This window comes from Mangifera indica, chromosome 2 (assembly GCF_011075055.1).
Source record: "Mangifera indica cultivar Alphonso chromosome 2, CATAS_Mindica_2.1, whole genome shotgun sequence".
NCBI classification, from domain to species: domain Eukaryota; kingdom Viridiplantae; phylum Streptophyta; class Magnoliopsida; order Sapindales; family Anacardiaceae; genus Mangifera; species Mangifera indica.
The window spans coordinates 20,128,362-20,144,864 of record NC_058138.1 but is presented as its reverse complement, the minus strand read 5'-3'; the positions used below and the strand labels follow the sequence as shown (position 1 = coordinate 20,144,864).

Here is a 16,503-nt window from a genome sequence, read left to right as displayed (position 1 = left end):
CTTCAAGCTTGATGCCCAATTTATTTTCATGCTCTTGGTCTAAGAGCTCATTCCACTTGATCAACCTACACTGTTGCTTGTGACAGTCCCATTTCCATATATTTAAAGCCAACATCAAATCTCTTTGTTCACTTGATGCTCCCTTGATCTTCTTTTGAAAGAGTAGGATACATCTCCTCATAAAGTGGAGGAGACATATTCAAAAGTTATAATCAAAATTTAGCAATTAGCAAAACTTATTTGAAACACAATCGATTAAACAACATCATGTATGTCAACTTACTTCCACATTTTAGTTAATAAAGACCTTAAATTTTATAAATACGACAAGTCCTTAGAAGCTTATGTAAAATTCTTTTGGGTGGCCTCATCTTGTCCATACTACTCTAAAAAAAAGTCATAATCCATCATAACTCAAGATTCACTATTGTGAGTTTGAGATGGAGAAGGAAGAGGAATATAAACATTTGACCTTTCCATAATTTAATAAACCTATGTCAAACTATTCATCATAGCCATACAATCATATTAAAGATATCATCACGATATAAGGTATTCTCATACACTTTTAGAGACTACTTACCCTTATAAATCATAGCAACGGAGGGATGATTTTTTCTACTGATATGGAGACCTTGGGTGGGAAATCTTTTTTTGCCCAAAATAATAGATAATATATGAACTATAAAAAAATGCTGAAAAATTATGACGAGAAGGCAATATTTATTGTATTTTAAAGTAAAAATTTGATAATAATAATAACATTATGTATATATATAATTTAATATAAAAATAATGTATTATTTAAATATTATTTTATATTTAATCTAAAAATAATTCATTTTTTATAAATTTAATCATATATTTAAAAGTGTTGATAATTTTTTGACACGATACTGTTTGTTTCCTGAGGAAGAATTTGAGGAGCACAGTGGGAGGTTTTGCCTTTGTGCCGAAAGTGGGTCCCTAACTGCAAAAGCCAACCCAATGACTTTGAAGGCGGCGTTAAAAGCCAAACCACCTCCATTCCATTTCTCACTGTCATCCTTGACCACTTCTTCTTTTGGTAATAACAATATCTCCTCTTTTTTGCTTACTTGGACGCCATCTGGCAACCCCCACCCAATTAATTCAAAACTATTATTATACATTTTTGGATTATTTTCTTTAATATTTTAATATCTTTTAATAAAAGTAAAAAAAAAAAAAAGATCCCAAAATCTAAAAAGGAACATTAAAAAGTTAAGAAATAGGATACCCTCTACCTGTGGCAGCCTTTATCTAAAACTAATTATAAAAATATGCTTTATTACACGTGGAAAAAAATTAACAGACACTCCAAAGTAAATAAACTGAAAAGCTGAAAAAAAATAAAAAATAAAAAATAAAACCTCTTGCCCTTCACGTTCTTTATGCTTTAACTTGAGTTGAGAGGGTTTTGTGGGTTTTTATTACTATCAGAGAGGATAGACAAAAGCACTTTTCTTTAAAAGTGCTTCTTAAAAGCCTGTCTTTTATCTTTCTCAACCTCTTTAACATTCTTTCTGCCATTTCTATGGGGTTTAGTTGTGGCCCTTTTAACTTGCCTACAGTTTCTTGATACAAACTACACCAACGCTCCAGACATGTCTGAACCCAACAGAGATCCCGCTATTAAACTTTTCGGTGCTAAGATTCCGGTTCCTGACACTCAGATTCCGGCTGCATCCGATTCCATGGTTTCTCTTCTGTTCTGTTTACTTTTATTGTTATGTTTATGTATGCCCTTTGAGATGCTTTGCTTGAAACTGTATTTCAAATCATGATGAATCCTTAGTATTTTTACTGTTTTTTGTTTACAGCAAAATCTGAACTTTGAATCAGTGTTTCTGTTTAATGTTTGAGGATTCTTTGTATGTTTTGTTTGCTAAGTATTGTTGTTATACTTGAATGGATCAATGAAATCAATAAAGTTGAACTGGGTATTTGAAAAAAAGTGGTTTATTTATATTCACTCTGTCATAGTTTGTAATATTTGGTTTATTTGTTATACTGTGGAAAATTTAAATTTATCTTTTTTGTCATTTACATTTTTTGTGTTGTGTTGAAAGTTCTAAGTAATATGTTTTATTTTCAAGTAATGGTTCTGTTTTTTTTTTTTTTTTTTTTTTTTTTTTAAGTTTACGGCCCAAATGGCTCATGTAAAACTTATTCGGAAACTGGCATCATGAAATTCAGCCATACAGTTGAGATTGAATGGAATTAGAGGTCCCTTTCTTTAGAAAAAATAAGAATTTAATATCTCGATTTTCATTCCAAAACACAAATTTCATGTTACCCTTGAAAATATTATGGTTCCTGATTCTATATTGAAACATAGCTTTAGTCTTTATTTTTCTTTTCTTCTTTTTGTGAGGGGATTTAATTGATGGCGTTTATAAACCAATAATAGATAGTCAAGTTTGAATCAATGTGATTTATTGAAGTGCTAGCTTTGCTGCTTCAAAATGGATTTGGTTATAGATATAGTAGATTAATAATGGTTTTGTTAAATTTTTATTTCTGTAAGCACTTTTTTCTTTTATGATATATTAATATCATTGTAACTAGAGCTATCCATTCAGTTATAGTTAATACATCTCAGATTTGGAAGGTTAATAATACTGCCTTCCTGCTCTTATAATAATTTTGTATACACAGGCCGCCCTTTTTTATTTTATGTATGAAAAAAAGAAAGTAATCTCTAAATTTTCTCTAAATGTAGTGTTAACAGTTTTGGTTCTGATTTTTAGGACATTAGTAAAGAAATAGTGACAACTGAAAGCAATGGCCCTGGGACAGATCACTCTGATGAGCCAGATAAGTCTTCTAAACTGAATAGTGTCAAGGAAGACCAGGCTTCTGTTCAAGAAAGTCAGGTTCAAGTTAACCCTGTGCCCCGGGTAGATCAGGCTGAGACAAATACGGACCAAGAGAAAATTTTTAAGAGGCCAGACAAGATCCTTCCATGTCCCCGTTGCAACAGCTTAGACACTAAATTTTGTTATTTCAATAACTACAATGTGAACCAACCTAGGCATTTTTGTAAGAATTGCCAGAGATATTGGACTGCTGGAGGAACTATGAGAAATGTTCCTGTGGGTGCTGGCCGGCGTAAAGCCAAGCACTTTGCCTCTCAATTTCGTCAGATAATGGTATCTTCGGATGGGGTGCCAATTACAGGTCTAGAAACACCAAACTCAATCAATCACCAACTTATATCATGTAGTGATTCTACAACCACGTTGATGCCTTCAACTGGAAATGGGATGGTTCTAAAATTTGGCCCTGAAACACCTCTGTGTGAATCCATGGAGACTGTACTTAATCTAGGAGATCTGAAGAGAACTGTTGAGATCAGTGCATTAAATGGTCTGGAAAACCAAGAGGAGCCTGCTTCGTGTGGATCTTCCGTGACAGCTTCCAGCATTCAAGGAAATGAATTGCCTGAAAATGTTAAACAGAAGGAGTGTCTTATATCGGCTGGATCTTGCAGTGAGCTCAATACACATCCAGTGCATGGTTATCCTGTTCCTCCGTGGGGTGTTCCTTGGAATCCAAGTTGGAACAATGTGGCTTCTGTAGCAGCAGCTCATAGCTCTTCTGATCGAGTATCTATGCCAAATGGCAACAATCATAGTCCAGTTCAGTGGTGCCCAGCTCCAGTGCTAGCGGTTCCTGGATACTGCCCACCCAACATTCCTCTACAATTTGTTCCTGCAATGCATTGGGGCTGCATGACCATGTGGGCAGCTGGAGCAGGGAACATCGCAATGGGTGGATCTAATGGTTGCGTGTCTCCATCGTCCTCAACTAGCAACAACAGTTGCTGCTCAGGCAATGGTTCGCCAACTCTAGGCAAGCATTCAAGGGACCGAAATCTTATGGAAGAAGAGCAATCAGAGAAGGGTATTTTGGTTCCAAAAACACTGAGAATCGATGATCCAGACGAAGCTTCAAAGAGCCCTATATGGGCTACGTTAGGCATTAAACCTGATGAGATAGATCCCAAATCAAGTGGCACTATTTTTAAAGGCTTCAAACCCAAAAAAGAAGGCAAGAGCCATCTACTGGATGGTACTCAAATCTTGGAAGCAAACCCGGCAGCTCTTTCACGTTCTTATACATTCCAAGAGAGTACCTAAAGCACCACTGATGGAATTCTGGACAAGAAACTTTGTTTATATCATCTTTGCTTATTTTAGGTCCTCATTGTCTGTATTCTGAGCCAGCAACAATTGCTTCTTGGTGTACTCTTCTCTTTTGGGCAATGAACTTTGGAGAAACCAGCTCTTGGAAATGAAAAGCTGCAACACTGAAGACTGTTAGACGTTTCTGTAAATATTACAGGATAGAAGTGTAGTCCTTATCTATGATGGATGCCCATTTTAGGTTTCTGTTCATATACTCTTCTGTATTTCTATATTCACTCATAAAAAACGAGAGAGAGCTGTTGTTTAAGTCTAGTAAGTATAATTCAAACATAAAATTTGCTAACCCAAATTTGGGTTTCTCTTTTTGGATAATTCTGTTGTACTTGTTCACTACATTTTCATTCTTTTGTGCTAATTTTCGTAAGCTTTTTGGGGCTGAATTTATCATGATTACGATTCCTTTGGAAATTTAGAATGCCGAAGTTTGTGAGGTGATAGATATTGGAATATTCGGTTTCAGCTGTTTCACTTTGAGTGATTTGCGGCTCTCAATTTTTGTCAGGTTAAATGGATGAGTGAAGTTACATATACAGCTTCTTGCTTCTGTCTGGAGCTGCAATGGCTTGGCTTCTTACTTTGTATTAGCTGCTTTCATTATTTACATGAATTTCTTCTGCAGAGAATAACTTTTGTCTTGTGCTTCTGTTTGAAGCACTTTTACTTTTCTTCTCTGGCCTTGCTTTATTATTATTATTAATTTACCTCTCAACTTGGAAAAGGTACTTTGTTCATTTTTTTTTTTTCACACGAGGAATTATTATTTTAGTCAAATCACCCTTGCAGGCTCAAATTGACTATAAGCAAGTTTCAAACCTGTGCTTTTTCGTTTGAGACTCCCCACTTTTGTCTATCAAGTTACCCTTAGAAACCAACCTTGTTGAAGTATTGTTTATGGATAGATATAGATGTGTGCGTTGTGAGCTTGTGCTTTTATTTTTCATCGTCAAAAGGTCCCCTTTACCATTAGAGCAATGCTTTGCATGCATACAGAATAATAGACACATCATCCTTATATCTTAATTAATACTTATTATAAATAAATATCCATAATATTTGAGAAACCTTGAGAGTACTAAATAATGCAATGTTATGTTTGGTGAAAAAATTGCAGTATATTTAAAGAAATCTCAAATTCAACAGAAGAATATATAGAAATATATAGATTCTCCATTAATATTAGAACTTTGCTTCAGCCACAAAATAATACAAAAGATCACACATAGAACTTAATACCCAAAAGCTTAATACAATCTTCATCACACCAATATATAATACATATATATCAGAAAATATTATATATATTCTACAAAGTCTAGCTATATATAACATACGAGAAATTAATTACTGCAATAACAAGTACTTAAGGAATACCGATGATGGGGAAGAATGGTATATAATAGCTTGATGGCGCAAGTCCCCACTCTTTTGGAAGAGGCAAGTCAACTGTCTTCGATGAACCAAAGGTGGTTGCTGCATTACATTTTCCATCCTCCATTAAAGTTGCAGGACATGATACGGAGAAGGCCAGAGGAGTTGAGATGCGGAACGACGTCGTATCTTTGCCTTTAACAACCTTCGAAACCATGTTTTTCTTCGAAACATAGGGCTGGACTGGACCCCCGAGCAGCTTCGCCAGACAATTCAGAGGTGCCGGATTTTTCTTGGTGTCTGATGGAAGCTCAACATCGAAGGCACCTGAAGCTTCTGTGGTTGCCACTGCCACCTTTTTCACCTTTTCACACTTCACCAGAACCTTAAAGCCTGAAAGACACGAAAATAGAATTTTCTAGATACAGTTTACAGGTTACAAACATATATAGTTTTTGGTCTTGGATTTTAACCTGTTAAATCGTCGTCGCCATGGCAGTCGGAGCAAGAAACTTTTCCCTTCAGGACTCGGCATGTGGATAGCTGGAAACTAAATAACAGTGCCATCGCAAAGAGAAGTGAACGGAGTGCCATTGAGGATAAGTCTGAAAAGAGTGTAGAAGTTTGAAGAGAAGCTGGCGACTATTGGAACTTATATAGAGGGAGTTCATGAATGATCAGAATTGCCACAAAGTTAATGAAAGGGCCCCCATCCAAAGATTGGTAGTTGGTGTTACTGAAACGCCGTCAATTTCGCTTCTCTACCATGTTTATGATTCACAGAAAGAGCTCACAAAATCTTCATGCATTAAGAAAACACACCAGGGCCCAGAGGACACAAAGTTCAGAGACTCTAGTCTTTGTTCAGATCTTCAACGTTGATCTGATTTGTTGTATACAAGTGATCTCTCATGCCACACCACCAGGATGCAACTTCAAGTCTAATAACCAGTCTGACAAGTCACAATCACTCTACATTGTAAATTACAAGTTTAATATTGAAATATTGCAAAAACACGACCAGCAAATGTCAGTTAGGGTTTGTATGAGTTATAATTTGCAACCCTAAATTTAATGGGATTCTATAAAAAAGTGAGCTATGTTCTGGGTTATTGAAAAGATTACTTGCAATACCTTAAAAGATTCAAAAAATTGTAATAACTAACCAAAACATTGATTTTCCTTTACAGTCATTAGTCATTATACTAATTTTAACTCTAAAAAAATTTGTTTCAAAGGTAAATCTAATTATAAAGTTACATGATTTAATCTAATTACTTCCAGTGAAAAATACATTATGTTGCATGGTTTAGGATATTTTAACACCATAACATATTTCATAAAAAGTAATAAAAAATTAAAAATTTGTCTTAAAAAAAAAAGGGGTAATCCAAAGGGCAATATCTAAGTAATTGGGCAATTAATTTAGCTGAAAAACTGGTTGAGGCGGTGATTAGCAGTGACTTCATTTGTGGCTTTAATAAATGGCGGAGAATACAAGAAGGCTGGGATGGGATCCTCCTCCTGCTCATCATGATTTCGATTGTGAGAATTTTAATCGTACTAATCATTTTTGTTCTTATCTAATTCCATCGAATCAAAGTTGCAAAAACAAATAAACAAACAAACAAATAGATAGATTTATAAATGTATAAGGAAGGAATTCGTTACTTTAGAATATAAGAAGAGAAATTGGAAAATATAAAAAAGATCTATGGGAATTGTTAATTAAATGCACAAAATGTCGGTGAGGTTGGGGACATTGAAGAAATCGTAGAAATAGTTGGTCATATGGGGCCTAATAGATAGTGCACTTCATAATTCATTACAATTGCAACAAATTTCAAAACTGAAAAAGACTGAGATTTAATTTAGGAAACTTTAAATTGTTGCCATTTTATGTTTTTGTCTATATAAATTTATCATATTTTAAATATTTATATCATAAGATTTGATTATTTTTTAAAATATCTCTGTATTTGATTATATTATAGAATTCATATAAAATTATTGTTCAATCATATAAAAACTTTTATTTTTTTATTATTTTCTTTAAATATCTCATTTTTAATCTACAAAAAGATATTAAGAATAAACTCAAATTTTGAATTGTCGATAGTTGATAGTTGAATTGTCTTAATTAAATTTAAGATTTAAAAGGTTTTTAATTCAAAAAATAAAAATAAATTTAAATTCTAAAAAAATTATATCTGTAAGGTTGTTGGGTTGATAATACCACAAGGGGTTGATGGCCTCATCAAATCAAACCCTACTTTTTCTTCAAATTAAAAATAATTAAGATATTATACTGCATTTGCATTATAAATATTTAATGCTAAAAAGAGTTGATAAATTTGTATAAACAAACGCATTAATTGTAAAATTATTTATTTCCCTTTTATTTAATTCCAACACTGTTTCTTTGTTGAACAAACAAACTATACCATGAAACATCTAACCGGCCTACGAATCTTTCCACCTCTAGCTGTAATAAATGGCAATTAAACAATTATCTTTTAACCAATATTATTTAAATATTCAAATCACCTAATAATGAAAACATCCACTCCAAATAGATAGTTTGAATATAAATGATAATTTCGATACAAATTTAGAATTTTTACTCTATTTCTAATATAATATAGAGGGGTTTATCTAATAAAAATAAGAAAAAAAAGTATGAGAATATAAACAAAAAATATTAGCTAAGGATAGACGAGGGACAAAGATACATATATCCTCTCCTTAGCTTATCCCATCTTTGCTCTATTTCAATCATTTATTTTTTTATATTAATATATTTATTTAAAATATTATTATAATTTTAAATTATTTATATTTTTAAAATTCATTCATGTTATTTGTTGTACATATTAAAGTGCTTAACATGTGTTATTTGGGCATTTGAAATAGTAAGTTTGTTTTAGTTTTATTAATTTTGTTGTTTAATATTTATATTATATTTAAAAGACACGAAAGTAAAATTTTTTCTTATAAGTACAAGAACAAAGAGAAATTTTTTTTCACAGATATGAGATAGGGAGAGGATTTTTTCCTATAGATAAGAAATGAAGAATTCTTGTCATTCTTATAACGGAAACAAAGGCAAGGAATAAAATATTTGACTCTACTTTTCCGCATTATCATCACTAAGTTTGAATGGTAAAGAAGAGAAATTCTAAAAGCAATTTTAAATAAAATTCTAAATAAGTTCTAAATAAAATTCTATTTTAAAATTCTAAATAAAATAAGTTCACCATTAACCTAGGATAATTGATTTCAAAATAATCATGTTTGATGTAACAGCAATTTGTGGTCATTTTCGCATAGGTTAATTAGATCATAAGAAGAAATAATGTTGACAACAACCCGTAACTAAATTCATACGTCACTTTCGGAAAGCCTATTCTCTTGCCTCTTGTAGAATGCGACCACTAAATTCAATTTCATTTGCAGCCAAGAAATCAAGTGTCGCAATCCTAGTTTCCTCGCTTTCACCTGGATTCAAAGCCTTGGCATATTAAATAGATGGTAACCAATAATGCATCCCAATTAATTCATTTGGAATTGCTCAACAATATTTTCATACAACTTTATTGGGTTGTAAATTAGGAAGACGATAGCCTCAAGTCGCACCTGCAAATCATACACATACAAAAGCGATCCTATATCTGTATGTATATATTTTGAGTATACAAAATAGGTATATAAATGATGTATTATCATATAATTAGATATTATTTTATTCTTAATTCAAAATCACCGAATCATATTATGATACATAATCTATATACCCATTTAATATACTCAAACTATATACATATAGTTTTGTTGCAAATACTCGCACTGTCAAATCTTGTACAGTTATCATCAAACTGTACAAATCTAGTGGGATGGGATTCATGATTGGGCTATACTCAGTTACTGTTTGGCTATGTTATTGGTCACACTGCTTTTAGAACTGGATTGATCAGCTGATCACCTTGCATGTGTAGTCTAATATAGGAAACAGTACTAAATATTCATCTCTTATCGATTAACGAAGCAGTATCTGAGAATTTCTTCCAAAACCCTTCTCATTTCACAAACTAATAATAGGAAATCAGCATACAAATGGAAACTAGGAAAAAAAGGAAATTAATCCCACAAAACTAGCAACCAGATTAAGGATCAGAAAAATTTTTTCCAACAACTTATGATAATGACTACTGTTTAGTAAGCTTATTTGTAGGCTGGATATTTTACAGCAAAATGCCTTGTACTAGAGAATGCATTTTCTCATTGCATTGGGAAGTCTGGCTACATCCTAACTTTGTTATATATTGTGATTCTATAGATGCTAGGCGTGTATATTAATGATGAACTCAAGTTACCCACTAAACATTTCGTGGTGATGGTCTCTATCAATTTCCAAGTTCTTTAGTTCAATTAGGCATGGATTATCTTATGTATTGTGGCTTTGCGTTTTTATATCCAGCCCCAAATTTCCACCTGGATTCGATAAATTTGGTCCACATATTTTGCTGAGTTGCTAATATATTTGTTTAGATACTTGTGATTTTATATTTACAGTATGACTTTGGCGAATTACAGTATGACTTTGGCGAATTACTTGTGATTTTATAACTTTGACTTTGCCATTTGGTTGCATGATTATGCTAATTATCTTTTGAGGAGTGTGTTGTATTTTGTCTTATTTACAAATGGTTTTGATGTGTTTTTTATACTTTTATATTACTTGCACCATTGCAACAGAATGAACTTTGGTACTCAGCTTGTGAGAAGGATGAAGAACTTAGAAGTTCAACAGATGTTCATTCATTTTTGTACTGTGTTTATTGGGTGGTTTTCTGCTGGAAATATATCTGAAATTGTCTTTTAATTTTCAGGCTCTTGGTACATTCAACACGGCGGTTGTATCACCAATATGCTATTTGATACCATACTGATATCATTTGACTATTTGAGTGACTGCGTAATCTTTGATATAGCACAAAAATTAGGTTCTCTTCTCATGATGCTTCAGTAGTTAGTTCAAAAGAATGGCATTGTTTTTAAAGGCCTGAATTTTGTTGAAATTCTTGACCTGAGTGTCACATTATTAATGTTAATATGATTCGATTTAAATATGAAAATTTTGAACAGAAGCATTCATTTTGATGCAAGCACAATGGATATTATACTATAATTTTTGGTAAAAGAACTCCTCAGAAAGTTGACCACAGCATATGCAGTTTGATTGTAAATAATGGAATCTGATATAATTAATTATGGTAAAAGGTCCGATGTGTGGTTTTTAAGATCTGAGATGCAGAAGAGCATAGGCACTCAAGAAATTGTGAAATTGGAGAATTAGTGAATAATTAACCTACATGAGTGGTGAAAAATATACATGCAGGATTGTTTCATTGATTGATGTACAATTATGATATTATTTTTATTAAAAGAAGAAAGAGAGATGCAAAAAATATGTTGAAAAATTCTGCCTTGGTGGGCAGTTTTTTGATACAGTTCTTGAATGTGATCTCAAAAACTATTTCTAGTTTTACAAACAATGAGAAGTTCATTTTACTGTTTTCTATGAAGGTATATCCAAATTATATTCCTATAATGTTTTTAGTTTCCAAAGATCATTTTAGGTTTTAACCCCATTAGCTTCTTTTGATTTTGGTTCAAATTTGGTTGTAAATTTGTTTGTTATATTGAACATAAACTCATATGCGAATGATTTTCTATTATATTTTGGTGAAGTACTTGACAATGATTTTTTAACATGCCGAAGAAAACTGTAGTAAAACATCCAAGTATGCTTGGCTATTGATCAGTTTTAAACTTTTTAGCAATCTGCTCATGGTTGGTTTGTTTGAAGAGAACTAGAAAGAAGCAATCAATCAGATTCTGAAAGAATTGCTTTCTCCCTGTGTCATAATTTCATTGACCTTCTATTTGCCACCTCCTTTTCCTAAACTATGTTCTGTTGCTTATCAGAAGGTTTCTTGCCATCCCAAAATAGTTGATTGTTTTAAGGCTTCAATGGCTGGGTGGTCATTTTGAAAAATTAAGAACCTTGTTTCTTGGAAGAAATTTCTTGATTTTTGTTAGTTTGCTTGTGTAATTGAGTTCTGTATTCATTAAGAACTTCATTGTCAATTAAAGCTGAAGATTACTTTCTCAGATTTATATCATGTTAAATACAGGATTGGGATGGACAAAGCCCCACTCAAATTGTCACTGAAACGTGTGGGTTTGTGACTATTTTTTCTGGGACTTTTCTTCTTCACAAAACGAAGGACATGGTTGATGGTGGGTTTCAGTCTTTTTCCTGGAAATGTTATAAAATATTCTTTTGCTTTCTAGACTATGAATTGGCATTGCTTAAAAAACTGTACTCCATTTATGGGTTCGTCAGCAACTCTACCAATTCGCCTTCCGAAGCACTCTGGAGAGGCTACTTTTGAGTCTGAAGGTATTCTCGCAGGCATGTAGACAACATCAGACCATCGTAATTGTATATTTTGGTTCATATCCTTAATGTTGGGCACGCGCCAGGGGAGGATTTGCTGCCTTCGACCTGTACATTCTCCGCATATTAAGAAGTACCCTTCTATCCCTTTAGATAGAAAGATGATAAGCAGAGATGACAGAACTTCTCTCCTTTGAATCATATGATATGATGATGACGCTTCCCGCCACTGATGCATACACATTACAAGTTCCTCCATTTTTCCCCGCGTGAGGGGTTTCCAGGGTGTTTGTAATAGTGAGCAGTTTGTTTAGGTTAAAGAATTACAAAGAAATGAAGATATCCTTGGGTGATGTGGCTGTGAAATTTAGATGGGATGTTGTGGTGGAAATGGAGAAGTCTAGCTTTGGGGTTCTTATAGAATAAAATTTTGTCAGCAGTTGCAAATCACTATATCATTTTAGCGGTATTCATTGAAGTTTCTTTTTTCTTGCGTTTCAGTTATGTTGTTTTGATTGTTGAGTGATAGAATTGGTTTGTGTTGCAGTGAATCTGCACTCAAAATTTTGTTAGAAATATGTGTCAAAGTGTTTGAATGTCCCTTGAACAGCTAACACAGATATATATGATTTACCTTAATTTGATGTTGGAGATGGTTAGAAAATCATTAATCAATTTATATTTAATTTTGTATAATTTTCAATATATGAACCACAAAGGGGTAGAGGAGAAGTACCCAACTTCAGCTTTCAATTAAATCAAGGTACATAATGCTTTGCTGAGATTATATCTTCTCACTTATGGATTTGGCTATGGATATGTTGTTACCAATGGCAGGGATGGCAACTTTCTTTATTAATAATGAAAGGGGAAAAAAACTTTGTTACCAAAAGTAGCTGCCACAGTCAATACCACCGCCCTGGATCAGCACCAGTTCCTCATGCCATCATTTTTGTACACTATATCTCTCGAAGATGACACTATCTCAATTTCTAAGTCTTTTTAGGCACTATTTTGCTTCTTATTTTCCATTCATATTACATGTATTTAATTGCTTACAAGATTCTGAGTGGGATAGAAGTCTTATTTTGTTGCCTATATTGGTTTTCTGTTTGTCAGAAAGTAAAGCTTACACGTGTTTGATAAAAGTTCTCAATGGAAATGACAAAACTTTGTTAGCCTACTTGAGGAGTTTTTGATTTACGTTTTGGTCCATATTTTGAAGGCCACCCATGGGGATTTCCCTTCTGGATGAAATATGTTTTTAATCGAACCTTTTGGAGAATTTGGCCTCTAAATTGTACTCCTTTTTCTAAATTAGTTTTGGTAATGTGTGTTCATGGGGCTTTCTGAAATTCTTGTTTATTATCCATTAATCTTGTAGTAGGTCTGAAAGGCTGTTTTCATCGTGTTTGGCCCTTTGAGAGTTATCCTATTGTTGTTATTTTTGCGTTACTTACACTGCTAGTTATCTAATCACCGGCTTTCATTTTTTTAAGCTTCAAATGCATGACAGGGTTATCAATAGCTTTTAAATGTGGATCTGTTTCTCTTTTTCTGTTACCCTATTTGCTGAGGAAAAGTTGTATCTGAACTTCTCAGTTGTAAGCTTTTGTTTGGTCCCCAAGAAGCTGTTATGCTGATGTTCTCAAGTGTTTGTTTACTTTCAGATGAAAAGGCTGAATGGTGAGAGACGGCAGATGAATGAGAGATTAAAGAATATGAGACCATTAACTTAGTTCTGGCATGAACACTCAGTTTACACAGATTCATTTCAGCTACAAATACAAACAGAGTTAAGTTTTCCAACTGCATATATTTATGTGAGGTCTTTGCTATCTCTCTGAAAAATCCAAATGCTGATTAGACACTTGAATTTTTCTAAACCATTATCAACCTTTCTTCAATATCAAAAGTACCAGTTCCGACTCCTAACCACCACAGAGTCAAATCATTCCCACCTCACCAACTCCTCGACCACTTCGCTAGTCAATCCAGCCCACCTCCTTCGTGTCTGCACTGTCCTTTACCAACAACAACACTCACCTGAGTCACGCCTCCACTCAAGCCTCTCCTCCTGCAACTTCAACCTTACACATGAATTCTTCCTCCAAGTTTGCAACAACTTCCCCCTTTCATGGCGTCCCGTTTACCTCTTCTTTCAATACACTCAAAAGACTCACCCACACTTTACTCACAACTCAATCACCTTTAACAAGATGGTGGACATAATAGGTAAATCAAGAAATATTGATCTGTTTTGGGAATTTTTACAAGAGATGGGACGGCGCCGTCTAGTAAATGATAAGACTTTTAAGATTGCACTAAAGACTTTGGCTGAGGTTAGGGAGTTGAAGAAATGTGTGAACTTTTTCCATATGATGAATGATTGTGGATGTGAGTATAGTTTGGAGAGGTTAAATAAGGTGGTGGAGACTTTGTGTTCATGTAAACTTGTCGTTGAGTCCAAGTATTTGGTTCTGAAGTTGAATGAATGGATTAAGCCAAACGAGATTACTTATGGATGGTTGATTAAAGGGTTTTGTGATGTGGGTGACTTGATTGAGGCTTCCAAGGTTTGGAACTTGATGGTTGATGAAGGGTTTGTGCCAGGTGTTGATGTGATTGACAAAATGATAGAAACTTTTTTTAAAGTTAATAAATATGACGAGGCCATGAAGGTTTTTCAGATGATGAGAGTCAAGAGAATGAATGAGTTGGGGCTTTCAACTTATAGACTTGTGATCAATTGGATGTGCAAAAGAGGCAAAACTGTTCAAGGTTATGCAATGTTTGAGGAAATGCTCAAGAGAGGGATTGAACCTGATAATTTAACTTTGTCACATGTTATTTATGGCCTTTCGGCAAGGGGCAGAGTTCGAGAGGCTTATAAAGTTCTTGAAGCTGTTGAAAAACCAGATATTAGTGTGTATCATGGATTGATAAAGGGGCTTTTGAGGTTGAGGAGGGCAAGTGAAGCAACACAAGTGTTTCGAGAGATGATAAAGAGAGGGTGTGAGCCTACGATGCATACCTATATCATGTTATTTCAGGGACATATGGGGAAGAGAGGGAGGAAAGGAGTAGATCCACTGGTGAATTTTGACACCATTTTTGTTGGAGGTTTAGTGAAAGCAGGGAAGTCATTAGAAACTACCAAGTATGTGGAGAGAGTGATGAATAGAGGAGTTGAGGTACCTAGATTTGATTACAATAAATTTTTGCATTATTATTCCAATGAGGAAGGAGTGACAATGTTTGAGGAAATAGAGAAGAAATTAAGGGAGGTGGGGTTGGTTGATTTAGCAGATATATTGAAGAGGTATGGGGAGAAAATGGCAACTAGAGAGAGGAGAAGAAATAGAGCAGCTGAGCCACAAAAGAGTCCATGAATCCAATTATGTATTATAAATTACGAGACATACCGATTGCACCACTCAGTTCATCATGTTTATCTTTCAAAATGAACGAAGCAACGATGCAAATACTGATGGGTTCTTCTAATATGTCTTTTTATAAAGAGCTTCTATTCAGTTGCTCTCTGAAACTAATGGTTTTGCAATTCATTTTTGTCATGATATGTTAAAACTCCATATGCGGAGCTGACCCTGAAATTACAGATGACTTGGGTTGCTTCAGAGACATGTCCATGAATGTCTTCTGAGGATATCTGGAGCTGATTGCCTGTGGAAGTTGTTGATGATAAAGGAAAACAGGGACCTGAACAAAGGCATACAATTTAGTTGTTACTGAAAGGATTCCAGGTTAAATTTGTTCTGGTGATGCATAGACAGTGAGTCTGCATCCGAGTAATGCTATATGTATACGTTTTTTAGTATATGAATAAATACATATATAATGTATTATCATGTAAGTGAATATTATTTTATTTTTACTTTATTACGATCAATTTATGTATTAAAAAGTGTGTATACATAATTTTATGTTAAGTTAAATGAGCGTATTCTTTAGTGTAGCAAAGTTTTAGAAGGCACCCAAGGACTTAATAATGGGTAACCCCTTAACAAATTTTATGAGAAACAAATTCTGAAATTATTTTTTGGGTAAAAGTACCATTTAACCTAACTAAATTGTATCATACTATTCAATATGAAATCTATCTAACAAGTCAAGTGTATATAATTAAAATAAAAATTATGAATTTAGTAATAAAATGAACAATAACAACTAGTAAAAAATATTTAAATATCATTTGTTAAATTCATAAAAATTTCATTTTAATCATAAAAGTATGCTAAGTGAGGTTGAAATGGTAGTTGCCTAAAAAAATTGTGTCAGAATCTACTTTTCCTCTGTTTGATTGATAATTGGGGGAAATTTGTTAGTTTACGAAATTTTGGGGTTTCAACGTTTTAGTAATGAAGAAGATATTTATTATTAACTCCGGTCGGGTCGGGTCGTGAGTAGAGTCCTTTGCCG

The 16,503-nt window shown here is 33.6% G+C and overlaps 3 protein-coding genes across 5 annotated transcripts; 2 read left to right on the top strand and 1 right to left on the bottom strand.

Moving 5' to 3' along the window:
* The first annotated feature begins 1,423 nt into the window (after positions 1 to 1,423).
* On the top strand, positions 1,424 to 4,544 carry LOC123204649 (cyclic dof factor 3-like). Its single transcript, XM_044621427.1, has 2 exons — positions 1,424 to 1,718; positions 2,772 to 4,544. The coding sequence occupies exons 1-2, from the start codon at positions 1,626 to 1,628 to the stop codon at positions 4,161 to 4,163; spliced, it is 1,485 nt and encodes a 494-aa protein (XP_044477362.1). The 5' UTR covers positions 1,424 to 1,625; the 3' UTR covers positions 4,164 to 4,544.
* Positions 4,545 to 5,379: 835 nt separating this feature from the next.
* On the bottom strand, positions 5,380 to 6,344 carry LOC123204952. Its single transcript, XM_044621778.1, has 2 exons — positions 6,074 to 6,344; positions 5,380 to 5,993 (listed from the first exon to the last, which is right to left on the bottom strand). The coding sequence occupies exons 1-2, from the start codon at positions 6,192 to 6,194 to the stop codon at positions 5,593 to 5,595; spliced, it is 522 nt and encodes a 173-aa protein (XP_044477713.1). The 5' UTR covers positions 6,195 to 6,344; the 3' UTR covers positions 5,380 to 5,592.
* A 5,232-nt stretch (positions 6,345 to 11,576) lies between these two features.
* LOC123200571 (putative pentatricopeptide repeat-containing protein At1g26500) lies at positions 11,577 to 15,904 on the top strand. 3 transcript variants are annotated; one of them, XM_044615831.1, is made up of 2 exons: positions 11,577 to 12,529; positions 13,734 to 15,904. In XM_044615831.1, exon 2 carries the CDS (start codon positions 13,920 to 13,922, stop codon positions 15,453 to 15,455), a length of 1,536 nt encoding a protein of 511 aa, XP_044471766.1. In that variant the 5' UTR covers positions 11,577 to 12,529; positions 13,734 to 13,919; the 3' UTR covers positions 15,456 to 15,904. The 3 variants fall into 3 exon arrangements, with proteins under 3 accessions (XP_044471766.1, XP_044471747.1, XP_044471757.1); XM_044615812.1 differs by lacking the exon at positions 11,577 to 12,529 and adding an exon at positions 12,686 to 12,826; XM_044615822.1 differs by lacking the exon at positions 11,577 to 12,529 and adding an exon at positions 12,838 to 13,017.
* Positions 15,905 to 16,503: the final 599 nt, after the last annotated feature.